The following is a 27,482-nucleotide window of genomic DNA, read 5'->3' as shown; positions in this document are numbered from 1 at the left end:
AAAATGTGTTTAAAAATCGATATTAATCAGTATGGTTCTTTCCACTGTTCAATCTGTAACAATTTCTGCCTCATGATCAGCCTATTGAGGCACTCCCAAAAATTGAATTTCTCAGAGGCCGAAACCGAAATCGTATTGTAAGATGTAAGAATTGGCATTTTTGATTTTTCCAGTCAATTCGATCAGTTTTAATGGTTCGATCTGATTTTTAAAATCCCTAGGATCCTGCCAATTCTAATTCAATTTTTACATCAGAGTTAAATTTGAATCAAGGTTCCTGGATTATCATACAAAATAAAAAAGGGGGTAAAGAGACATTTGAAACAGCTGAGCAGCGACGAAAACAAGAAAAATGTTACCGGGACTTGTGGAACTACCACATTTCATGACAAGAAACATAACCGAACGTTATATGGTTGAGATTCCAACCGATTCAAACAAAAGATCTGTAATCATGAATACCTGCCAAGTAGATTAATGTCGCTCCTCCCCTGAAGCAAAAGGCTTCAAAAGAGCAGAGCAATCTCAGACCAACATTTCTGGCAGAGAAGAGGCAATTATGTATTCAAAAGGCTGATCACAAGTAAACCATTCAAGAATTGTATGAGTACCATTCATTATTTGGAGATACCTAGCACTTTTGTAGCAAGTCCACTAGTTGTGCATAAATCTGTTCTTTGATTGCATCCCTGTTGCTTGAGTTCAATGTGAATAATGTTGCTCCTAAATGATTCTTCAATCTTGCAACTGTGCAAAGAGATACGAGATAAGTAAAAATAGAATTAAATAGTACTAAATTGAATACAGAAGGAAAATTACACGTTAGACTCAGGGATAGATTTTCTGACAGGAACCTAGCTGATGAAACAGGAAATGAAAATGAATAAGAAAAATACCTCCTGGTATGTCACGGCCAAACTTTGGTATTGGTACGGTTACCAAGACTGGTATATTGGATTCTAGAACTTTTAGGACAGCAGGAAAGAACGATGAACTGAATAACTCCATTTTCCCCACTTCATCAATTATGAAGAGATCAGTATCTCCTTTGACCTGACAAGACATGCAACAAGCAACTTTCCATAATTTCAATGGAAACTCAGCCAGCTTGGATATGACATCTCAGATGGCTCTAGCCTAAAACTCAAGTATTAGTTACCAGAACTTTAGTTGACCTACAAGAAATTAATGCTATATTTTGTATACAGTCCAATTTTGGATTATCGATCAACCATGTTGCAATCATTATTGAACGGTTGAGACAGATGGGTGTATAGCAGCCGCATCTAAGGTGATAAGAGTTTCAATAAGGATAACAAACTGCTGGTTCATCACTTATTTTCTGAGTCAATAATTAATTCCATTCAACCAAAATGCTCAAAAGTTTAAGAAACAGCCAACCTGCAATTCAGGCAGTGCCAGTGACTCAAAGGATGCTACGTCTACTCTGTACCTCCCCACATTAGGCCATCTGAGAGCCTCTGGGCTGCCATTGTGAAACATGCTTCAGATGCTGATGGCACATATTGATAGACTTACCAAAGTATGCAAAAATGTGAGAATTAAAGTGCCATACAGTTTCCATGACAAAAAGGAAATCTGGCTGCAAACTAAAGATCTACAGAACATTTTCTGGCATTCTAAGGTGATTAGTGCTAGGGTATTATTTGTTAAATTTTCAACCTTCTAATTCTGAATAGGAATATTAAGGCACCCAAATGCATCTTTCACATGTGACTGCATTCATCCGCAAAAACAACTGCTTGAGGCATGAACTCATTTGCAAATGTTCAAAATGATTTGATTGGCAGCATCAATTTAGCTTCATATTTCCTTTCAATCATTTTCATTTTCAAAAGCTCCCACATTTGAACAAATGGAAGCCAATCAATTGCAGCTGGAAATCGAATACTGCCAGACACCTTTCAAATGAGAGATGAGTATGGTTACTAGGGTAGAATGGTACACAACAAAGTTACATTTCTTTTTTTTTTTTTTTTTGGGGGGGGGGGTTTTGGGGTGGGGTGCTGTTTTTAGTTGGGGGTTGGGATGCGAGAATTCCTCAATGAATAGCACTATATAATTGAATGTTCCTCACCCAATAATTCATTATATCAATTGCATTTGGCATTAAAAAATAAAAAAAAAATAAAAAAACCCTAATTCTTTTTTATTATTGTTTTGGCCACCGACTAGAGAGCTTTCCAACAAGAAAAAAGGATTTCTCCTTTTGATAAACAAAAAAAGGCAGGAGTCCCCCATGCTGCCGGTGTGGGGAGGAATCTGCATGCCAAACCAATGGGTCCTGAAAAAATTGATCATCAAATGGGGCCCACATTTTCAAAGCAAGTGTGAGAAATTGATAAAATATATATATATATATATATATATTATGTGAGGGAAATTACACACTGGTGTTGTGGAAATCTTCTCATAAAAGAACATGACCGAAAGGAAACCCAAAATGCCCAATTACAACATATAGGGCCAAGAAAGGAGAAATACATGAATCTCTCTCTCTCTCTCTCTCTCTCTTCCAGAAGATAAAAAAAAATTCAGCCGGTCCAAACCATGTTAGAAGCAAGACTTTAATGCTGAACACAGCCTCAAGTTGTTTTATCTATGAAATCTTAACTGGCTGTGAGCCTTCAAATCAACAGTCCAATCTGAAAGCTCATAGCTAACTCTAGATCCAATTGTTAAACTGCTTTGAGCAAGTAGCATATCCTCAATTAAATAAGTATATCTGTTGAAGTGTACTGTGAGGGGGAGTGTTGTGTACCGTGGGATAATGGGACAATGTTGAGCTGTAATAACAACTGCCTAGTACAGTTCGTGAGGTTGTGGTGCACTAAGCCTATACTCACCAGGAGGTCTCAAGCTTGAGTCTCCTGGCTGTGTTACTTCCCCTCCCCACTTCTATAGTGTACCCATCTAAAAAAAATGTTGAGTTGTAATTTTCTTTTTGTTATATACCTTTATTGTAAATAGACTTCAAAGACTCTTAGTAGGTTAAACTACTATTGAGTAGTTTACTTAATATAATATAAAAAGAGGATGAACCAAGATAGAAACTACTCATTCTGAAATTATTGTTGGTTCTAGTTCTCTCATTCCTCCACCGTATTGTCCACACTTCTGTGTCTCTCTTGGTGCTCTTCTTCTTTTCTTCTTCTTCATAGATTCTGGTTTATTTGATTTTGTTTCAGCATCATTATTCATCAATTTTTTTTTAATTGATACCTATTCTATAGAAAAAATTGGGGGGGGGGGGGGGAAGAGAGGAGGAAAGGTAATGGTCAGGAGGCTCGAACTTGAGACCTTCTAGTGAGTGTGGTTGGCTTAACGCACTACAGCTTCAGCAACTGCACTAGGCAGTTGTCATTACTCATCATTATTCATCACTCACTTTAGCTCTGTCTTGCAACATGTAGCTTGAGATAATTGTTCAATAAAAAGGGCCATTGGCTAGCCAGCATCTGGACAAAGATTAATAAAGGGAACCCTTTTGCTCCATAATAATACATCATTGCTGAAGAAGTCCTTTGCCATGGGATTGCTGCCCTTAAGAGGGATAATAAGCTGAAGCCTTCGCCTGGTTCGAGTCAAGTGTTGATTTTTGCCCACTCATCTTCTGGTTGCAGATGGTGTCTTTTTTGTTAATGAATGCTGGAATGAGGTCTTACCAAGAGAAAAAAAAAAAAAGAAAAAATGCTGGGTTGACGTATGTAAGGAACCCAAAATCTTTCCTCTAAAATTATCAAACATATTCTGGTCAGAAAATTAATTTGGAGAAGAGTAAGATAATCCTGGGAAATGTCAATCCGGTTAGGAAATCAAGGGTTTTGTCCACTTTGGATTCTTTGAAAGCTCTTTTCCCACTCGATATTTGGGTGTGGATATATATATTCAAAAAAAGGGCAAAGAAAGAAAATGTAATGCTTCTTGTGGATAAATTCAAGGCTCATCTTGCGGGTCGGAAAAGGAAATTAATTTTTATGGAAGAGAGTGCAGCTAGTCAAATCAGTCATTTATAGTATCCCGATCCATAATTTCTCTATTTACAGGTGGCCGTCTTCTCTAATCAATGTGATGGGAGATGGATACGAAATTTTATTTGAAGTGCTGATCCTGATTTACAAGGGTGTTACAATCAAGTGGGAGTCTGTGTAAACCAGTAGGAGAAGGGGGGTGGGGGCTTAGAATTTGACGCCTCAGAGATGTTAACAGAGCCTTCTTATGCAAGCTTTTTTCGTCTATCAAGACACAAAATTCGTCTACAAGTCAGTTCATGAGAGCAAAATACTTAAGGCAGATGGTAGTCCAAAAACTATGGTTCAAGCTTCCTCAATCTGGCTTGGTGTTAAAAAGGTGTGGGATTTAGTTTCTTCCGAAGAAAGTTGGATTGTCAGTGATGGTTCTTCCATAAACTTTTAGAAAGGCAGGTGGTTGAGTGAAGAAACAATTTTAGTAGCTTCTTGGATGCATGCCTCTCTCTTCACAAATTTTAATGTTAAACTTTCGGATTTTATAGCTAACACTAACAGGGTATCCCTCCAGTTTCTTCTTGTTTTTGCAGAACCAACCATATCCCAGATCAAGATTTCCCAATCCCCAAGAAATGATAAAAGACTCTGGAGATTATCTCAATCAGGTGTTTTTTTCTGTTAGATCGGCATGGGAGGGCACTCAATATCACTCTTTGAAGCCTCTTTGAAGCCTCTTTGGACCACTACAGTTTGGGCTAAATATCTACAGACAAGGCATCCAATATTTGGCCGGCGGTTCATGTATGGTCAGCTGCCTCAACCACGTTTTCATGGAGTGCCACTTGTTGAGGAAAATATGGAGCACTTCCTTGGATTTATATAAAATCCCATGGGCCTGATTCATTCAGGTTAAATGAGGTGAGATGGATATCCACAATCTCGAAGAAAAAGAGAAGCCACCTTGCTTTGCATGGGACTTGGCCCTTTTGATGAGGTGGAGATAGCACCAAGGCACCCTCTGATGCGGATCCGGGTTTCAAAGACTGAAATCAGATCGCTTAGGGCCCACTTGGACACTCAGTAAAATAATGACAAATAACCAATGGCAAAATTGTAAATTTCTGGTACAATTTGGAACCCTTTTAGAGTGAAATAGCTGAATGGGGACAGATATGGAATTAATCCCAAAGAAAAGCTCAATTCTGGAAATTAATTTGGTGTTTCTAATAAAGGTGGCAGAATTAACCAAGCTAATAAATGGAAGACAAGTGAATGAAGTAACGTGAGATGAGGGAGGGGTATTCCTGAAAGATGGGTAAAAATTGATACTTAAGGTAATAACCAAGCAAATGGAAGGGCAATAGAGGAATAAAAGAAATTAGGGTAAGATACCACTCACGATAGAAGTAGTCTTCTTCCTTAGGATCAAAACAGGGCAGGCGATGGGGAGAGACTTCAGTTCGAGAGGGCTTCTCAGCTAGGCTTGGGTTAGCCTAACCCTTCAAAGGAAAGGTCGCTGCAGCAGGTCATCTATGAATCCAGCACCACAAGACCTCGACAGCCCAGATCTGAATGTGAATCGAACCTGCAACTGGGCTTGGCGGTGGTAAAACTCAGATCTGAATCTGGTTTGGATTTCTTCACAACAAAACCAAGCTTTGGAGGAGATTGCTCTTGGTTTGTGTCGCCTACTGGTAGGGAATTCTCTACCAAAGTCTCAGTCCAAATAGCTTAAAGGAGGAGATCGATCCTCTAAACTAGGGCTGCAACTGTCGCCCAGAACAGGGTTAGGGAAAAACCAGAAAACAATAGGGATGAAGAAGAAGAAATAAAGAGGAAGTAGGAGAAGGGAAAAGAAGAGATTAAAAGATTTCAGAGAGGGAGGAAGAGGGGTTGGAAGTCATGGATTCAAACCCAAAAATTCATCAATTTCATTCAATTATTCAAATCTGAATTCTCCTCCATTACATGGCTATATAAAGAGAATCAAATCATGAAATTGGCAGTTACTTAAAATGGAAATTGACCTATTTGGCAACTGAAATAAAAATTCAATATCCCTACTAAACTTGACGACACCCTACACTAATAATTAAGGAAGCAAAATTACTAAATTAATTCCAAAATTTCCCACGCCTAACTGCATCACCCTCCTCCCACACAAAAATTCAGCCAAGAAATAACCAAACATGAGTCCCTTTCCTCTATACGTAGAAAAATAAAAGAGTCCCCTTCCTCTATGGCATTATTCCAACCATTAGCCAAAGCAGGTCTCAAGCATGGTTCTAAATCTCGCCGTTCGGTAATTTCGTTATATTTGTTTTTGTTGAAACGAAACCTGCTACGAATTACTAGTTGTACACCAACTCGATCGAAATTTTGGTATCGTCTTGGCGAGATACCGAAATGCTACAAAGCAAGGCATATAAATACAAGGTCTCGGTGACTGTCTCGATCATTTCGGTGAAATCTCGGTTCCAACTGCAATTTTTTACACAAATCACTCCTATTGGCCTCTAATTAGCCACATCATCACACATTTTGACTTCCAAATCTCTCCTACAACAATATCTACACATTCAAAGCTTAGGAAAGGTAAAGTTCTTTTTCCAAAACCATTTTCTTTGAAATAGTACATAAATACATGTTGGATGCTTATATATTTTTTATATGTTAGTCACTAGAGGCCGATCTATGACCTCACGGAGTTGAAAATTTTTTTTTGGTACATAAATATTTTTTATTTTTCTGGTTTAAAAATTCATTTTTCATTAACATAAATTGTTACTTTTTATGATAAATATTGTTTTGATGGATGTTAACTATATATATGTTAGTTACCAATGGTTGTTCTACGACTCCATCGGAGTGAAATTTTTTTCCAGCCGGTAATTATTTATTTTAATTTTTAAAAAATATGAAAATAGATAAATAATTGAAAAATAATGTTAAAAATAGGGAAAAATATTCTGTTTTGATTTTAAAAATAAAAGAAAAATAGGAGATTAATATTAAAGTGTTTTGGAGAGTACAAAGTACATGATGCTTGTTATGTTATACCATATTTGATTTTATTGTATTATATCATTAAAATATTTTCTAAAATTGATTAACAAATAGTTTTATGTAAGAAAAAAATATAAGCAACTACCATATACTTGTAAGTTAATAATGACATTCTTTTTCTTATGCATCAACATCAGAGTGATACAAAATGGCTAGAGGAACCGACGAGGAAGGCAGGAGAAGAAGGAGAGGAGGTAGGAGACGTGATAGGAGTCGTGATAGTAGAGAGATTGTATGGAAACACGGAGTGCCGATTGATGACGATAAGAGGAAAACAGAGTACAACTACTGTCATAAGAGGTTCATGGGTGGTGGGGCCATAAGACTTAAGCAACATTTGGTTGGAAATTGCTCAGATGTGGCTACATGCAGTGAAGTGCTTGATCATATTGCTAAGGCCATAGCTGAAGACAAAGGGAGGGAATAAGAGAAAAGCGGCGAAGGACAAGGCGAGGGTAGAGTTTGAGGAGGCACTGCATGCTCCCATGCATCGATATGATAGTGATGATGATAGTGATGACCCAGTATATGTGCCTGATGACATACAGACTGAGCAAGAGGCTAGAGATTGGCGGCAGGGAGCAAGCAATGAGCCAACAAAGTCTTCGTGAGGAGGAGGAAAGATGTAGACAGGGAAGAGGAGCTGGTCCATCTAAAGCAGGAGGTAGTGGATCTTCACATATTCCTTTACCATTTAGGAGATCACAGAGTACAAGGGCAACCCCACCGTGTGAACCCTGTTCTACAACAGGATCCCGTGCGTACAGGAAAAAGGGAAGCAAACAGCGTAAGATAAAGGGGATGTGGATTAACATGAAAGCTTCTGTTGGGGAGGCTGTCTAAGTAGATGTTATTTCATAGCATCCCAGCAAACGCCACTACATGTCCCTTTTACTAGCCAATGCTTGATGCTATGGCTGAGGCTGGTCTAGGGATAAAGGGGCCCATTGCATATAAGGTGATGAATGTATATTTGCCTCAGGAGAAGAGGGAGTTGAAAGCATATACTGATGAGTTAAAAGTTTTGTGGGAGAGCTATGGGGTCATCATAATGTGTGATGTTTGGGCAGGCCCACGAGAAAGTCCATCATCAATTTTATGGTTTATTGTGATGGTATAACCATTTTCTTGAAGTCTGTTGGTGCATCCAAGGAAAGAAAGGGTGAAAAATATATTTACAAGCTTTTGAAGGAGGTTGTGGAAGAAGTTGGGATACAGAATGTTGTTCAGATTGTGCCTGACAATGGAAGCAACTACAAGAAGGCCGGACAGAAGATGATGAACAACCCCAGATTCCAACTCTTTTAGACTCCTTGTGTAACACACTGCATTGACCTAATGTTGAAGGACATGGGGAAACTGAAAATTATGAAGACTCTGATTGAAAGAGCAAGGCAAGTGAGCATATTTTTCTATAATCATGGGCTTTCATTGAACCTATTGAGGGAGCAGTGCGGGGGTGACATGGTCAGGCCCGGTCTAACAAGATCTGCTACCAACTATATTGCACTCCAGAGTTTTGAATCCAAGAAAGTTGGTCTTCGATCCATGTTCGCATCTGAGGAGTGGTTTGGTTGGAGGGAAGCAGGATCAACTAGTGGTAGGGAGGCACAGACAACCATTTCATCAGAGAAGTTTTGGACACAATTGGGTAAAGTGGTGAAAATCTTGGCACCAATTGTTGGCGTGCTGAAGATGGTGGATTCTGCTTTCAAACCCACCTTGCCAAGCCTGTATGTTGTTGTTGCAATGATGAAGGAACATATCTATGCAGCCAACCCACGTGGAAGTAAGAAATTTGTGGAAATAATAGAAGAATGTTAGGAGCGCCAACTCAAGCATCCGTTGCATAAGGCAGGTAAGCAACACTGAAGACATTCTTTTATGTGATATAAAAATTCATTAATGTTAACATTGACAATAATATGTTTTGTCAAATTTCAGCATACTATTTAAATTTTAAACCCTAGGTAGCAGTACACCCATAGACTTGCATTGGATCTGGATCTTCTAGAAGCAATGGAGCATGTGGTTGCCAAGTTGCAATCAAACCCCGATCTACAGGCCAAAGCCAATACTGAGGTGAGTTTTGTACTACTATAGGTCTATAAATTTCACTACAATGGTTGTTAACTAGGGACCTATTTGTAAACTTGTTATAAACGAAAGAATTCAGGGATGCATTAGGCAGCTTCGGAGCTCCCGCCGCATTCGCGGGTCATACGAGTACTAATGCTGGTATGAAATCCAAAATTTAGTATGTTACTTATACAAGTGTTATGTGTTTTGGAACAAAAATAATCTTTTACACTTGTTGTAACTTGTAATGCAGCTGAATGGTGGGTGTTGTATGGGGGTTTGACACCGGAATTGAGGAAGATTGCCATAAAAGTACTCTCCCAGACATGTTCTGCATCTGGTTGTGAGAGAAATTGGAGCACATTTTCACTCATCCACTCCAAAAGGTGGAATCGATTGGGTTCACAACATCTCTCAGACTTGGTGTATGTGCATTATAATATGAGACTGAGGATGCAATTCATACGCATGGGTATGGAGAATGATAGGGGCCAAATCAAGCTAGCTAATGTTTTTCCAGATTGACTCAGATGAAAAGGATCCTCTAGTAGACTAGGTGAGGGATAGAGGCAAGCCGTTGATGGATCAGCCGAGAGGTAGGCCGGACCCATATCTAGTGCGAGAGATGGCGGCCGATGTTGATGATTATAAAGCTATAGAGGGAAGGATACATTCACAGACCCCTCGACCATTCGAACCTGCACTTGGTAGGGATTATTTATAGAAGGATGATGATTGGTCCATTTCATCAGGTGGTCGTATCCACACCTAGACTCAGACACAGCCACAGACACAGACGTGGAGGTGCACTACATAGTGATGAGGATGAGGATGGTGATGGGGGAGGGGGTGGTGATAAATTTGAAGGAGTTCGAGAGCAGTATGGGCAAGCCGAGCCAGAGCTACAGCTAGAGCCAGAGCCAGAGCCAGAGCCAGAGCCAGAGCCAGAGCTAGAGCCAAAGCCAGAGCTAGAGCCAGAGCAATGCGATTCCCTAGGGAGAGTTAGTTTGAGTATGCCATACCAGATTCTAATCACGATGCACGTTCATCAGGTGGAGGGAGTTCGGGTTACACTAAAGGGCCTCGTCGCCGATTTGGTGGAGATGACAGTGAGATTGTATGGACGTTGATAGTCTCTACTTCTACTGGCGGAATGAGTTTGAGTGGAGGGGATAGTCATCCTCACAGTGAGAGTAGAGGGAGTGGGCAATGGCATGCCTCATCATTTACTGGAGAGAGCATTTGGTCGGAGTATAATGGACCTTATGGTCAATTCACTGGGATGGGGCATACATCTGGTTCATCTATTCCTAGTACTGACTATGGCTCCCAGACCCAGTCACATGGTGGTGGATTTGTGGACAATTTATTCTCATACCCAACCACCCCATACATGTTGCCGGAACCATTAGTTGACAATAGCTCAATGGTGGGTTTTTCTTCCTACTATGATGGTGATACATACTCTCGGATAGGTTACCTTCAATATGTAGATGAGCCAGCCTTTTTAGCAGCTGTGGATTACTACGTTCGATTCTTCTCTCAGACTATGACGTGGCATGCATTTGTGGTGCAATTAGAGGAAAATGCACGTCGACTCCATCGTGCTGGGCGTGGAATCCAACCAGGCCATCATAGTTCTTTCCAGTAGATACTAGATAGTCATTGTGATTACTGTTGTACTATTGTGCAACTAATATGCTAAGTGGATGACTTTAGTTGGGACTTGTGAATTAAGGAGTTGCATATTATATTACTCTAGTACTCTAAAATATAAATATTAGTTAATTATGTTGATGTATATTTTCATCATGGCTTAGATGCATTATTTATTTGTTTTAGTATCATATTATATCTTGTTCTAGCAATGAAATAGGTAAAATCTTTAGAACAGTTCAACGGTTGCTACCAAACAATGGTGTAACTCTAAAACAATGTCATGTTCTAATTTTTTTTGTAAAGTTATGTTATAAGCATGGTTCAAGAACTCGGCGAGATCTCGTTTTTCTGAAAAGGCGAGTTGTTCACACAGGCGAGGTAGAAAAACTGCAATATCTTGAGCGAGATTTCGAGATCTCGCGGAGATCTCGGTCCAATAACTCGTCTCGAACCATTTCGGTTCATCTTAGTCCATTTTTGGGCCAAACTATACTATTAAAGCCATGCTTCGGCTTGACCTGGCGAGATTTCTCGCCGGTTTCACCTCTTTTTTTGTTCTAGCTCTCATTTTAAGAGAAAATCAACAAAAAAAACTGTGGGACATCTATTCTTTGGCTGGGATCTTCACTCTAAGTTGCATTGAAGCCAAGATATCCAAGATTGGTGGTGGGTTTTACCCTCAAGAACACTCTAAGGTAAAAACTTCTTCCCAAACCCATTTTTTTCAAAGTAACATCATCAAATCTTGTTTCTTACCATTGGTTTTTTTATATGTCATGACACCAAGGGTGATCTATACATTCATGGAAGAAAAATTAATTTTCTGTTTTTAAATTAATTTTTTTATTTTTCTGTTACAATAAATGCTTTTTTTGGAAAAAAAAATTAGAAAAATATGATTTATGTAAGATGTTTGGTACTCATTTTTTTATATGTTGGTCACCAAAGGCTGATCTACAGCCTCATGGTGGCCATTTTTTTTCAGCCAATAAATTAATTAATTAATTTTCTGAAATATGTAATATATATTAAATAATTACAGAAAAATCAAAAAATTATGAAAAAAATTTCTCTTTTCAATGGAAAATTACTCTAATGTTGTGTAAATATTGTTTGTATTTTTTGAAATGAATATAGTGCACTCTAGTATACTATGTAAGTATATCTATGTCATGTACTGCATGGCTTTATGTTTACTTGCTATGTTGTTACTTGAATGTATGTGATTCATGAATCAGCAATAGGAATTAGAAATTATGGCTTTTATATATTCTAATGATTAAGTTGTGTCAAAATGGTGATGGTGGAAGGTGGATTGATGAATATATCATACTAGATGAAGTGTTCGAAGACTCGCCGCATTATTACATAGGGTACATTGTCAAAGTATCATTTTGAGTTTGCTTTTTGCAAATCTAATGTTTCCATTGTGTTTAGAACCGCTAAAATAGAGTAAATACACAGTTTCAGGGCCTACAAAGGCCATATGCCCACCGAGATCTACCAGCAAGTCGACCACCCGAAAAATACAAGGTTTCGGCGAGATCTCGACGAGATCTCGTCAGATCTTTGTTTTTGGGATAGCGAGATGACTGGCGATATTGAGTTTTAAAACCTTGGTTCTAAGCATGTTTATTAACTTTAAAACAAACTACCCATCAAGTTTCAGGTTAAAATATGGCCGTTTGATCACCGAAACAGTCAACTGAGTCGGAAAAAAAAAATACACCAACTCACCGGGTTTGTGAATTTGAATTCATTGAAACACCAAAACGAAACGAGATTTCGAACCTTGGTCTCAAAGCATTTGATAATTGCCTTTAGCTCTGGCATGATAAATCTGCAATCCCAATGGGCCATAAAAGGCCAAGAGCACCTGACCCTCATGATCCTTGAAAACTCTTCCAATACTTGCCTGACCAGGATTACCAAGAGAGCTGCCATCTCTAAAAAAACAATTGACTGTTTACTTGAAGCAACCTCCAAATCAAATTCATTTCAAATATTTCTGTCTTCTGGCCCCCCAAATACCCATCATCCTCGCAAAGGCTTAAGAAATCTCTAACTCAGCTCAGCCTTACCCCAACTAAATGGAATTGGGGCTGCATGGATCTTCTTTCTCCAATCAACTGTATTCAAAGACATACTCATTACTAGTCCTAAGCCATGCATGTCTTTCTTCACCACTTCTCCTGGGGTCATTTTAGGCCTATCACTAGCTCTTTTAGCTCCTCTAAACCTGAATGATAATTATGATATCACTGGTCCTTATTGGAGCACTCAAAGACATCTCCTGATGGGGTTGTAAGTCACTTGAGGAATTAGGGATTGGAAAACAATGGGAACTTCCAGAATCGCAGTAATTAGAAACCCAAAATGGAAACCAGAATTTAGTTGCATCCCAAGATAGCAACTTTGGTTTAGAAACTCGGAGAACGGAAAGTCAGAATTTGAGACTGGATCTTAGAAACTTTCAAAAAGTGCAGGAATGGTAGCTGAGTTGAGATTAGAAAAAAAGACAGAAATAGCTAGCATAACCAAAAAAAGATTTGGAAAGAACTGCTTGACATAATTAACAACAGATTTAACAAAGTTGAAATAGGTAATGAAATCAGCAGTGAAAGAAAATAGTAACCAGTAACAACATTGCAAACAGTAACTAATGGAAATAGAAACTAGGACAGGAGACTCATATCAAAGAGAGCAGATTAGCAGGCTGCTTTTCAGTGATCGATGGCCAAAAGTTGAACCAGAAGCTGATTCATCCCTGGAACTTCAGAAGCAACAGAAAATTTAAAAGTCTGGATCAATGGTAATGTTCTGGTTTACAAAGATCTGAAAACTACCAGGACAGAAACTGGAAGGGAAAACAGATTAAAAGATGAATCAGAAAGAAACTAGCGAAGTTATGTCCAACAGGACATTGATTTAAGAAAGTAAATAAACTCAGAGAAGAGTAGAACTTACCAGTTGCAGGGTTGGCAAAATAGAGAACTAACCTTGGTTGAGTGGTAGAAAGAAAAGAAGAAAAGAAAAAAGAATGACCATGGAATCACCACCAAAGAATGACCATGGAATCACCACCAAAGGCCTCGCCACTAGTCAACTTGTTGAATTGCCACAACTGGGCCAGAACTGTATCACCACTGTATCAAGTTCTAAATCGCCAGAAAACAATGGGGTGAAAGCCATCTTCATTTATTCTTAAAATTGTTGGAGGCTGTGAGGCCCTTACATGCTTATATAATGTCATTGTAAACTAAAGCAGAACAGAAATAGAAAGTACAAGAAATTAGAAACAAGACCCCGGTCTCATGTACCTAAATGTTAACCATACTATCAGCCAAAAAAAACTCCCTTTTACAACTAATAACCCAAAAGTAAAATGCCCAAAGCCCTTATGACCCATTGGGGCCTCAAAATTAAGCCTCTGCAGGGCTAACACAAGCTGGGTGATCCAGACCAGAAACAAAACTTGAGCCACAGGTTCAGCTGAACCAAATCCAAAATAACATGTTCTTTTTCCTACATGTCCATGCCACCTCAAATGATATTCTCTCAAACTACCATTTATCGGAGCTACTTCAAAATTAGCCCTAATTTGTTCATTCCTTGTCTTAATTTTTTAGTTTTATCACTCATCCATCTCAATAAGATCATTTCAACTACGTTCAGTTTGTTTATATGTTGTTTCTTAAATGCCCACTTTGAAGTAGCCTTTCCACCGGTAACTTAGGTTGGAAACTACTATTGATCGTTGAACTGGGGCTTAAAGCGAGTAAGCGATGTGTTCCCTTGGAATTCCAGAAACTAATGAATAGCCTGTTGATTGCTTCCACTTTGCCCACTAGGAACATGGATTATTGGTCTACAGGTTCGGCACTCCAGGAAATAACCGAAAGCTGGTCGGCGGCAATATAGGCTAAAAAATTAAGTTTTTACTATCATATGGAAAGTTCAACTCCATACATCATTGCTAGTATAAATGTCCTAAAATTTTCAATTTTAAGAGAATATGTTAATCACACAACACTACAAATGCACCTCTCAAAATTTTTCACCCTACTCTAATTCTTTGTCCAACATCATCCTCTATCTCTCCTTATTTATTTATTTTTGAACCTAGGTACCTAAAATTATCACTTTGTGGCATTTCCTTATCAATTTTCACTACCCAACTTTCAGTCCTATTGTTGCTGAATTTATTCACCACATACTATTTTTGTTCAATTTATCTTAAACCTTTTGATTCCACAGTAGATCTCTAGAATTCCAATTGTTTCATCCACCAAGACTATATCATAAGCAAAAAGCATACAACAAGGGACCTGATTTAGAATGTTTCTAGTAAACTCATCTATGATTAAGGGCGTATCCAGTGCATGAGGCTCCCGCCACTACGGGGTCAAAGGATGGTCATAGTATACGTAGCCTTACCCCCGCTTTACATAGAAGTTGTTTCCTCATTCAAACCCGCGACCATTACGTCGCAATGGAGCAACCTTACCATTACGCCAAGGTCCGCCCTCTCAACTCATCTATGATTAGCGCAAACAAATATGGACTCAAAGCTTATCCTTGATGCAATTCAATTGCTATTGGGAATTCACTACCCTACCCTCCCATGTTCTTACACTAGTTACTACACCATTATACATATCTTAAATTACGACCACATATTTACTCGAAACATTTTTCTTCTATAACACTCGCCAAATTAATTCTTTTGGGACATCAAGCAAGGAATGAACAATTTACAGCTGCTTTAGGTGTAGCCCCGATCAATGCTAGGCTTCGAGAAAGTCGTTTGAGGTGGTATGGCTATGTTCAGTGGAGGCTTGGGGATGCACCAGCTCAGAGGAGTGATCTGATTCCGATTGAAGGAGGTAAAAGAACTAGGGGCAGGCGTAAGATGACCATTGGAGGAATGATATGTAGCCGATCCCATTAGGTTGGGATAAGGTTGAGTTTCTTGTTTTAGTCTTCAAAGCAAATAAAGCTTTCATTGTTTATCTTCCTGGCATAATATCAAATTGATTATCCAAAAAATTAGTCTATTATCTCAGACAGGCTTCAATTACTCTCTCCCATAATTTTATTGTAAAGCTCATAAGTTTTGTTCCTCTAGTTATTTATAGCTCCGAATACACCTTTACTTTTATGTCGGTCCCACAATACTTTTCCTTTATTCATTTGGAATTTTTCTTGTGCTCATAATCTTATTAAACAACTTTCCTAGCCAAGTTATTTCATTAACTCCTAAGCTCTTCCACACACTCAATACCATCTGGACCTACTGCTCTCTCTCTGTATATATATATATATATATAAAATATTTTTCATTTCTTGATGGTTATTACTACCTTCGAAAACTTCAATTACTTGTAATGTTTTCATTTAATAAGTTGCAGAAATAATTTTTCCATCTCTCCCTATTATTTATAAATAAAATATCATATATGATTGAAATCTCTACTCTTTCTTTCCCTCATTTTAACTAAATTATAGATATCATTGCCCTTCTCCATCGTGCCTAAATTTTTACAATACATTCTCCCATACCATCAAATGAAATCTATCATTGTCCTCCTTTTGTCCCAATGGCTAAATAAACCCTATCAAGCATTTACAAAACCCTTGTCAGCACCATCATTGCAGATATAACTACTTTGCAAAACTAAGAACATTTTCAACAGAGGAATCCCACAACTTGTATCCAACAATTTGGCCCAACATTTGACAATTTTATAGTCTTCTACCAAGCCACTACAAATTTCTTTCTCAACCAACATAGTAATGGCCACTCTGAAATACACAACTTTGAAGCTATTTTGACAACTTTAGTAGGATTAAATGATCAATGACAAGCATTTGTATTTTACGCACAAGCAAATAATATAACTTCACTCTATGGTGAAACCAAAAGGCCATTTTGTACTTTCTTTAATAAATACGAGAACAAAGCAGAAATCATTACCAAGCTAATGGGAAGTAGGCAAATAAAAAATTGTTCATGACAACAGTATGGCTTCTCCCCCCCAGCTCTTCATAACCGTCCTGTTCCTAACTCTCCTAGAAACTCTCCCATCATATCTTCTTGGAACCTACAGGTTGACCTCATCCAATCCTCTTGACGGCAGTATGGCTTCCCCCCCCCCTCCTCTTTTGTTGGCCTGTGATGGTTAGGTTGTGTTTTTGTTTTTTGTTCCCCTTGGGTTGGCTTAAGCCTTCCCTCCCCCCCTTTCCCCTTGTATATTCTTCTCTTCTTGGTAATGAATTATTTATTCATTAAAAAAAAAAAAAAATTTGTTCATGGGTAATACACAGAGCAATTAGGCCGTGCTTTTGTATAGATATAGTTCTACAAAGACATCAACTTATAGTAACCCCTATAGGCATTGGAATGAGAAGAATCTGAATTAACACAAGAGTCGACACTTGGCAGCAGAGGTGAAGTGCTGCAAGACACATGCACAAAACTTTTCAGGCATGCAATTTATTCTTGAACAGGCTATAGAAAGTATCATGCCAATTATCCAAAAAAGTACGTCCCCTCTTTCCATTTCTGGTAAGAATATATTAATGAACAAAAAAGAGAAGAAAAGCCCACTAATACAAAGTCAGAAAGTAGATTCTGAGGACAGGGTAGACAAAATCCCAAAGCATGCCAAGAACAACATTTGAAAGACCCTTAACCTTACCATCTCACCCTAAGATGGATGACCGGAACCCTAATTGTCTAGGTGTCTCCTAGGCACCCTTTCTTGGGTCCAAGGCGATAGCTCACCTCCTTGCACTTTAAGGGTTTATGTTAATTTATGTTTACTGCTTTGTTTTTCAATGAATCTGCTTATATTATATCCTATACTTTTTTTGTTATATGTAGATTTTCTCATATTAGGTCATTACTAGAATAATAATATCATATTGCATTGATATGGTTATGATGCGGAACCCACGTCACAAAAACCCTACTGGGTTTGCTTATGGGCCCACTCAATTATCACATGGCTCAACAGTTGAAAGGAATGGCAAAATTTATAATAACCAGAATTTCAAATGATTAGTTTGGGAGCACAAAGAAGAAAGGACAGAATAAGAATTATAATTAAAACTGGGGGCTAACTTAAAAAAAAAAAAAAAAAAAAAAAAAGGATAATGAGGGAAGAAGGGAAGGGTAGACTTGGAATGAGATAAGTTCAAGAAGGTAATAAAAGGAGTGAAGGGTAATAAGTGGAGAATATATAAAGAGATAACAAGGGGAATCATGAGGGGGGGGGTTTGGGGTTTTCTTCAACCACCCGCAACATAACCAGTGGCAGAAAACCCAGCAGGCTTCAAATTGATCGAACTCCTTCATATGGCAAGGGTTTGATCTGAAATTTCACTAGTTAGTTCCTCACACCCAATCCTCTGCTATGCAGTTAACAAGTACCAAAACAAGTAGTGGTTAAAGGAGGTTTAATCACTGGAAATAACCATGGAGGAAGTTGCAGGTTTGGGAGTGAATTTCAGATGTATATCACATGGTAGCGGTGGAACTTGTTTGCCCATAATAGGGTTTCCTTTGACACAAAACCTAGGTTGAAAGAAGACGGGGCGAGAAGGATCAACCCAGATGTGTGGGCTGCTGTTACCGACGGGACACAAAAGGAATAAAGTGGAGAGAGAGAGAGAGAGAGAGAGAGAGATTACAAAGAAGCAGGTGTTCCACACACAGTGGCTACCGTGGCACTCAAACAAAATCAAATTATTCCATTATCTACAATTTGATTGTCTAATGATGGTCACATGGCATAAATAAAAGAAAATCAAAAGACTCCAATTCTAACTCTACAACTACTAGCTATTCAAAGTAAAAAAAAAAGACTACAAGATAAATCCAAATAAATAAATAAATAGACTACTAATATCTTACTAGACCAAAACCCAAATTGGACCATGTTCTCAGTCGGACTTCTCAAATGTGTTGGCCCGGTCCAAGGAAATTCTCCTGCATTAGGTTCTATTTTGCATATAAGCATAATTATATAAAATTATCATGGCTATATTACGTATAGTTATGTACTGATACTGCACACCCAAGCACTGCTTAGGCAGGCACTTGGGCGCCCCTCCAACACCTTGGATCACCTAGTCGCCTTGAAAAATTTGACCGAACAGGTCAATTAACCATCATTACCACACAATAAATTGTTTTGGAAGACCTTCCTTTTCCCAATTAATTAGGTTTGGAATTTGAACGATTGGGTAATGTAGGACTAGATTTGAACAATCCAACTAGACCCAAACAACATGAACTTTTAGACCAAAGAACAACCAAAACCAGCCCCAAATATATATCAAAAATTAAACTCCAAATAACAGTCTAGAAAACACTATCGATCTCAAAGAACAGCAACACAGTGAATAAACGAAACCAGTATCAGCCCTTAGAACTAAACCAGGGACTGAATAAAAGTACTAACAACTTCAAGTTAACAACAACTATAATCAGAAGTCTAGAAATCAGTAGCCATATCAGCAGAGATATCGATTCCAGAAAATAGAAGCTACATGCCACTAGAAGACAAAAATATGGAGATTTTTAATATCTCACTACAGGCTTTTAAGAAATAGCCGAGACTCGGGTCGATCCTTAGTGGTGTATGGAAGAACAATCAATCAAGATTTGAGATCAAACCGAGGGCTGGAACTGTCCCTTTCAGAGAAGGCCGATTGGAAAAAAACTGCAGAATTTTTTGGGCAATAGTTAAAAATAAATACCGGGCTGTAGCAGCAGTATTAGCTTGAATATAGATTGTAAAGAAGAGAAAAAAGAACACAATAAGATCCTCCTAGACTTCACGCCGCAAGGAGTCACCTGGATTAGACATCAAGCCCTTCCTCCTTGATCAAACACAAAGGAACAGCCTCAACAGAGACCAGCGGCAGCAGCAGCATATTTTCTTCAAGCTAAAAATCGTAGGCCTTAGTATGATGCCCTTCTTTATTTATAATGATGGGGCATAAGATTATAAAGAATAGAAACTCAAAAACTTCTAAATATTGACTGAATAAACTACCAACATGTAGTTACTAAAACTAGAAAATTGTAATCTAGTGAAATTAGAAACTAATTTAAGACTGAAAAATAGAAACTAAATAAGTAACTAATAAACCCATCATAGCCCAAACCGTGGGCCATTAGAAGCAGCCCTGGTCGACGTCAGCCACTATGGTGATGGTCGACCCTCTTCCTCCTTCTGGAATATGTTTTCAGTTCTGCATCAACTCTCCCCGACTTGAAAGCATTCGTCTCCGACGAATGGGTAATAGACATGTAGTGCTCATACAAGTCGGGATCAAGTCTCTTGAAGTCATCAGCATGAATCCAAGTACAGTCACTACGGGGACGGCCCTTCCACTTGACAAGAAAAGTGTGATATCCGGTGCCACGGCGGGAGGTCTTGTAATTATCATCTAAGACATCTTCAATAACTTCATAAGTAGGTGGCTTCAGTTGGGGCAGCATTAACATCTGTTCCATGTCTCCATCATCCGAATGGTGCCCAACATAAAGGTGAAAATTAGCCACATTAAACACGTTGCTTATGGTCATGTCATCATACAACTCAAGCACATAAGCATTAGGTTCGATGCGTTTCAGCACCTTATAGGGACCTATCTTCAGTGGATGTAACTTGGTATTGACACTCGTCTGAAACCGTTTAGGATTTACTCGAATCCCCAGGTTTGAACTCAACATAATGCCAATGACGATCAGCAGAAGCCTTATACACCTTATTGTTCAAGGCAATACGTCATCGGACGTTGGCATGCACCTCAGTAATATGACGTAAGAACTCATCAGCATCAATACTAACTCGAGCTTGGGGTGGGAGTGACATAAGATCAATAGGTCGCTTAGGCTGAACTCCAAGCAAGATCTCAAAAGGAGTATGACCCGTTGTCCTATTCACTGAGCTATTGTAGACAAATTCTGCAATATCAAGAATGGAAGGCCATGTCTTCTCATAATCTCGAACCAAACACCTCAACAAGTTTCCCAAGCTACAGCTCACCACCTCTGTCTGTCCATCCGTCTGTGGATGAAATGCAGTTGAAAAGTTCAGCTTTGTATTTGTCTTCAACCACAATGTCTTCCAAAAGTAACTTATGAACTTAACATCACGGTCAGACACAATACTAGTTGGCAACTCATGTAGTCACACTACCTACTTAAGAAGAGCTTTGCACCCTGATAAGCATCAAAAGTCTTTTGACAAGGTATGAAATGGGTCATCTTAAAGAAACGATCCACAACCACCATAATGGAATCATATCGTTCTCCAGTAGGGGATAGTCCAAGAACAAAATCCATGCTAATATCAAGCCACGGTGCATGAAGAATAGGTAATGGAGAGTATAAACTTGTGTTCTGTTTTTCTCCTTTTGCCAACTGATATACGTGGCATCTCTTAATCACATGACCGACATCCTTTGTAATGTATGGCCAATAATATCGATCCATCACCTGAGCAAGAGTCTTATCCTTCCCAAAATGTCCTCCTAATCCTCCTCCATGTAACTCCCGTATGATGTGATGACATAGGAAAGAGTTTGGAATACAAAGCCGTGTGCCAAAAAATAAGTACCCATCATGAATAGAGTACTTTAGGTGTTGTCCACCCTGCTGCAACTCTGCAAAGACAGTGCTGAAATCAGGATCAGATGTGTACTCACCCCGTATCTGATCAATGCTAATAACATATGTTGAAAATGTGTCAAGTGTGAGCACTTTCCGGCTAAGTGCATCAGCCACTGTGTTCTCTTTTCCCGCCTTGTACTTCACAACAAATATAAACTCCTGCAAGTAAGCTACCCATTTGGCATGCCTATGGCTAATCGACTTCTGTGAGTGAAGGTGCTTCAATGCCTCATGATCAGTGTATAAAATGAACTCCTTACCAATAAGGTAGTGTCTCCAATGGCGTAGCACTTGGACGACTGCATATAACTCCAAATCATATGTCGAATAGCGCTTCTTGGCCTCATTTAATTTCTTGTTAGAGAGTGATGGGTGTCCTCCTTGCATTAACCTCCTCTTAGCCCAATATGTGATGCATCTGTAGCTACCTTAAATACTCTGTTAAAATCTGGTAAGCGTAGAATGGGTACCTCTGTCATCTTCCTCTTCACAAGAGTGACGGCTTTGTCGCTGCTGCTGTCCATTCAAACTTACCCTTACTTGCCTTCATACATTCAATGATAGGTGCCATAACTACACTGAAATTCCAAATAAATCTCCTGTAGAAGGAAGCCAAACCATAAAAGCTACGGACTTCTATTAGTGTCTTAGGTATAGGCCAATCAGTGATGCTCTTAATCTTCTCCGGATCAGCTTCAACCCCTTTTGATGGCACTATAAATCCAAGGAATACAACCTTGGGCAACATGAAGGAACACTTCTTGAGATTAATGTATAACTTCTTTGCACGAAGTACTCTCAAGACTTGCCTCAAGTGATCCATATACTCTTTTTGGTTCTTACTGTATATCAAAATATCATCAAAATAAACAACCAAAAAACGACCAATGAAAGGATGAAGTACCTGTGTCATAACTCTCATGAAGGTGCTAGGTGCATTCACCAGACCGAAAGGCATGACTTCCCACTCATATAAGCCATCCTTGGTCTTAAAAGCGGTCTTCCACTCATCTTCAGAACGGATGCGAATCTGATGATAGCCACTCCTCAGATCAAATTTGGAAAAGACCTTTACCTCGGACAGCATATCCAACATATCATTTGGTCGTGGTATAGGGAACCTATGTTTGACTGTTATTTTATTGATAATACGGCTGTCCACACACATACGCCAAGAACCGTCCTTCGGCGTGAGTAAAGCTGGTACTGCATAAGGACTTAAGCTCTCCTCAATGAAACCCTTCTGTAATAACCCATTCACTTGCCGTTTCAGCTCGGCATGCTCAGTAGGGCGAAGTCTGTAAGCGGGAAGGTTGGGTACAACCGAACCAGGTACCAAATCAATAGCATGCTATATGTCTGGCATGGGAGGTAGCTCATCCAGGAGATCATCAGGAACTAAGTCAGAAAAATCAGATATGAGCTCTCTGATAGGTGCATTATGCGTTACCTCAGGTTGGGGAGTGACTTCCCGAGTAACAAGAGCCATAACCATTCCAGTCTCATGACTTACGTGTAAAAACTGCTTGCGGGGAATAGCTAGCAACCTCTTTATAGGCATAGCTACTACCTTCTTCTCAATGTCAATGTTCTTCTGATCTGACCTTAGGAATCTCCGTCTCTGTATTTCAGCCAGCACATTTACCGGATAGAAAGTTATAGGAACACCCTTCCATATGAAGGTACACAGATTTTTCTTCCCACCAACCATGGCGTCATTGTCATACATCCAGGGACGGCCAAGCAATACATCTGTGAGTTTCATTGGGATCACATCACACCAAACTTTCTCTTTATACCGATAAAGTTTCAGAGGAACTGAGCACCTCTTGTTCACCTCCAAAGTAGTACCATTCAGCAAGGATACCTTATAAGGCTGAGGGTGAGGGTCAGATTTCAAGGTTGCTTTCTTCACAAAGGCTTCAGAGACAACGTTTACACAACTGCCACTATCAATGATAATCTGACAAATATGCTCACCTGACTTCATATGGCTATAGAATATGCAGTTATGTCATCAATCCTCTCTTTTGGTTTCAGCCACCAAAATGCAAGTAACAATACGTATTCCATGAGTGCCATCCTCATTAGGGTCTTCTATGTCATAGTCATATCCACCATCATCATCATCATCATCATCATCATCATCATCATCTAAAGGGTAAGGGTAAAGAGCTAACTCATCTTCCTCATTGGAGTCTTCAACCTTAGCTACTGTATTAACCCTTTGCTTATGGGGGCAAGACTTAGCAAAGTGTCCTACCTCTTGACAATGGAAGCATTGTGCCTTATTACTACCTGTCACGGGTGTTTTTCCTTTGTGATCAGCCCGTGGAGGAAAAGTGGACTTTGGGGGTGTTGAGCTACTAGGTTTAGTGACTGGAAAATTTTTCTTGACCTCCCCAGCCTGAAAATCAAACCTTCTAACTGGCTATGCTATAAGCTCCTCTGCTCGTAAGGCCTTATCAAAGCAATCCCTCATTGAGTTCACATCAACAACTGCAATTACCCTATTGATTTTAGCTCGCAATCCCAGTCGAAACCAAGATAATAGTTGGCTTTCATTCTCCTTTATGTCTGTACGAGAATAAAGTGTATCAATCCTGTTCATGTACTCTGCAACAAACATAGTCCTTTGACAAAGAGAATTCAGCTGCTCTTGTATGCGAGCTCTGAAGTTGCGTGGTAAATATTTGTCAAATAGCTCAAGCTTCATCTCCTCCCAACTAGTAGGTTCTCTACCACGATCTTCCAGTTTATAGTCATAGGTCCTCCACCAATCACGAGCAGCCTCAACTAGCTTAGCACGAGCTAGTTTCATCTTCCGTTCCTTCGGTAAGTCATAATAGTTAAAATAGTCATCCAGTACCACTACCTAATCATAGAACAGTTGGGCTTCATGTCTTCCATCAAACTCCTTCAGATTGAGCTTAATCTTCTATGAATCTCCAGAGTACCTCTGATATGTGGGACATTCAGTCTCAAAGTAACCCCTTACATATTCTTCAAAAGTAGATTGCACTATAGGAACCCTCTGTGGTGCTCTCAAATTAGGGTTTTCTCTCCTGTTCACCAACTGAGTAGCTAAATTCAATGGGGCTTCCACTTCGGGTGTTGTACGTGAATCACTAGTAGGCTGTTGTGGTGTGGTCTCTACATTCAACAACCTTGTATTCAGTTCAGCCTTCAATTCAGTCCGCAAGGTTGCTGTTTAGCTTTCATCTCAGTCCTCATATTCTGTAATATCTCCATAAGAGAAGCTAGGGTGCGGGTGTTGTTCTCAGCTATGCTCTGATACCACTTAATGTAGGACTAGATTTGAACAATTTAACTAGACTCAAATAGCAAGAACGTTTAGACCAAAGAACAACCAAAACCAGCCCCAAATATATATAAAAAATTAAACTTCAAATAACAGTCCAGAAAACACTATCGATCTCAAAGAACAGCAACACAGTAAATAAACGAAACCAGTAGTAGCCCTTAGAACTAAACCAGGGACTGAATAAGAGTACTAACAACTTCAAGTTAACAACAACTATGATCAATAGTCTAGAAATCAGTAGCCATATCAGTGGAAACATCAATTCCATAAAATAGAAGCTACATGCCACTAGAAAACAAAAATATGGAGATTTTTAATATCTCACTACAAGCTTCTAAGAAATAGCCCAAACTGGGGTCGATCCTTAGTGGTGTATGGAGGAACAATCGATCAAAATTTGAGATCAAATCGAGGCCTGGAACTATCCCTTTCAAAGAAGGCCGATTGGAAAAAAAAAAACTGCAGAATTTTCTAGGCAGCAGTTAAAAATAAATACCTGGTTGTAGCAGCAGTATTAGCTTGAATATAGATTGTAAAGAAGAGAAAAAAGAACACAATAAGATCCTCCTGGACTTCACGCCACAAGGAGTCACTTGGATCAGACACCAAGCCCTTCCTCCTTGATCAAACACAAAGGAACAACCCCAACAGAGACCAGCGGCAGTAGCAGCATATTTTCTTCAAGCTAAAAATTGTGGGCCTTAGTATGGTGCCCTTCTTTATTTATAATGATGGGGTATAAGATTACAAAGAATAGAAACTCAAAGACTTCTAAATATTGACTGAATAAACTACCTACATGTAGTTACTAAAACTGGAAAATTGTAAGCTAGAGAAATTAAAAACTAACTTAGAATGGAAATTAGAAACTAATTTAAGACTGAAAAATAGAAACTAAATTATAAACTAAATAAGTAACTAATAACCCCATCATAGCCCAAACCGTGGGCCATTAGAAGCAGCCCTGGTAGACCTCAGCCACTATGGCGATGGTCGACCCTCTTCCTCCTTCTGGAATATGTTTTCAGTTCTACATCATTGGGTTAGAAATTGCCTGATTTGAATCTTGTCAAGTTTTGATTGTGCTGTCATTTGGGTCATCCCCACCCTTAAGCTACTCATGGAATGGCTTAACCTCACTTGGACATCATTTCCTAGAACCTGGACTTGTACAAAATTTGGAGGTAAGCATTAGTCTGATACAAGGTGAGCTTTCATTTCACTAGCCTCAACTCTTCTATTTCACCCTTTGTTCTCCACATATGATAATGCAACAGATACCAAGCTCACAAGGAATTTGCCACATTAGAACTGGTCAAGGCATATCATAAAACTTGAATAAGGTGATAGCTCAAATTCACAGGGCATAAGATGATTGACAATTAACCTCAGCATTTTCTATGAGACATTATCAATAGATGAAAACTGATTGGGAGAACCTTTTAAGACAATTTAAGAATTTGTCGGTGCACACTGTGCAATCCTCTGTGAATTTATGATATTAGGGTTCTTATAATAGCATACCCATCTGCAAATTTTCGTCTACCATATGAACTGGCAAGGACGTGCAAAAAAGCCAATAAGAAATGAAGAATTTAAAATATAGGATATAATTAAAGAAAAAAAGAAGAAGGCAAACCTTGAATTGGTTGTAGATGCAAGAGGACCCCTTCGACCATCTAATGTCACCACTTCAAACCCAACCCTTTCGGTCCCTTGTCTGATCTCACCTATTCCATACCCATCCTATACATATATCAGAGAACCGACATTGCAATATTCGATATAGTGCGAAATGGCCGAGAAGAACAAGAAAATTCAAAGGAATACAAATGAACAAGATATAGTACAGTGTTTGATTTTGAGAACACTCAAATGGAACAATATAGAAAAGAAAATTGGTAAACTAAACACAATCGGAATTCGGAAGAAAGAAAGAAATAGAAAGAGAACTTACTAGTGTAGAATCCCTGAATCTTCAAGTTAGAATTTAAGGTTCGGAGGCTCTCCAATACTCTCATCACCAAAGTAGTCTTCCCTATACCCTACGAAACAACAAACAAAAGAAGAGAGTTCGTTGATCAAAATCCTGGAAAAGACCCAAAGGCAGTACAGATGGTTGGAGGTTGTCGTCACTTACAGGAGGGCCCGTAACGAGTGAGCATTTCCCTGGAGCTGCCATTCCGTCTCTCACACACACACACACACTTTCGCACCCTCACTCGTCAATGCTCTATGTAGTTATTTAGGTCGCAAGATCCAAGCGGTCGGATAGAGAAACAATTGGGCGCTATTATAAGCCAGATCATCGTGATCGTCCAATCAGATTTGCTTCAGCGCGCGACACGTAAATAGTGTGTGATTGGAGAAGCAGAGAACTAAAGTGTTTTTTTTTTTTTAATTAGAAAGAAATTTTTATTAGATAAACAAGTTATTTGGGACAAAAAATTGCCAAAGACAGGGATTTATAAACATAAAGATAAAAAGGTATAGCGCTTAATGGCCATGAGAAGGTGCTGAAGTCAGCCACTATGATATGCATGTCCTTCGAATCACTCTAAATATTAGATATCATCCAACCTTTTTCTTTGGTTAATTTAAAGTCATAGAGAAGACATCAGGTTTCCATATCAATACTTATTTCTGTCATCATATATAATTTGCACAAATCAAA

At 38.9% G+C, this 27,482-nt stretch overlaps 1 protein-coding gene across 1 annotated transcript; it reads right to left on the bottom strand.

Moving 5' to 3' along the window:
• Positions 1-340: 340 nt before the first annotated feature.
• LOC122071312 (cancer-related nucleoside-triphosphatase homolog) lies at positions 341-27,082 on the bottom strand. The gene is made up of 6 exons (XM_042635638.1): positions 26,949-27,082; positions 26,766-26,853; positions 26,448-26,538; positions 1,402-1,486; positions 897-1,053; positions 341-747 (listed from the first exon to the last, which is right to left on the bottom strand). Exons 1-6 carry the CDS (start codon positions 26,988-26,990, stop codon positions 632-634), a joined length of 579 nt encoding a protein of 192 aa, XP_042491572.1. The 5' UTR covers positions 26,991-27,082; the 3' UTR covers positions 341-631.
• Positions 27,083-27,482: the final 400 nt, after the last annotated feature.

This window comes from Macadamia integrifolia, unplaced genomic scaffold (genome assembly GCF_013358625.1).
Source record: "Macadamia integrifolia cultivar HAES 741 unplaced genomic scaffold, SCU_Mint_v3 scaffold_206A, whole genome shotgun sequence".
NCBI lineage: Eukaryota > Viridiplantae > Streptophyta > Magnoliopsida > Proteales > Proteaceae > Macadamia > Macadamia integrifolia.
This window is presented reverse-complemented; position numbering and strand designations above follow the sequence as displayed.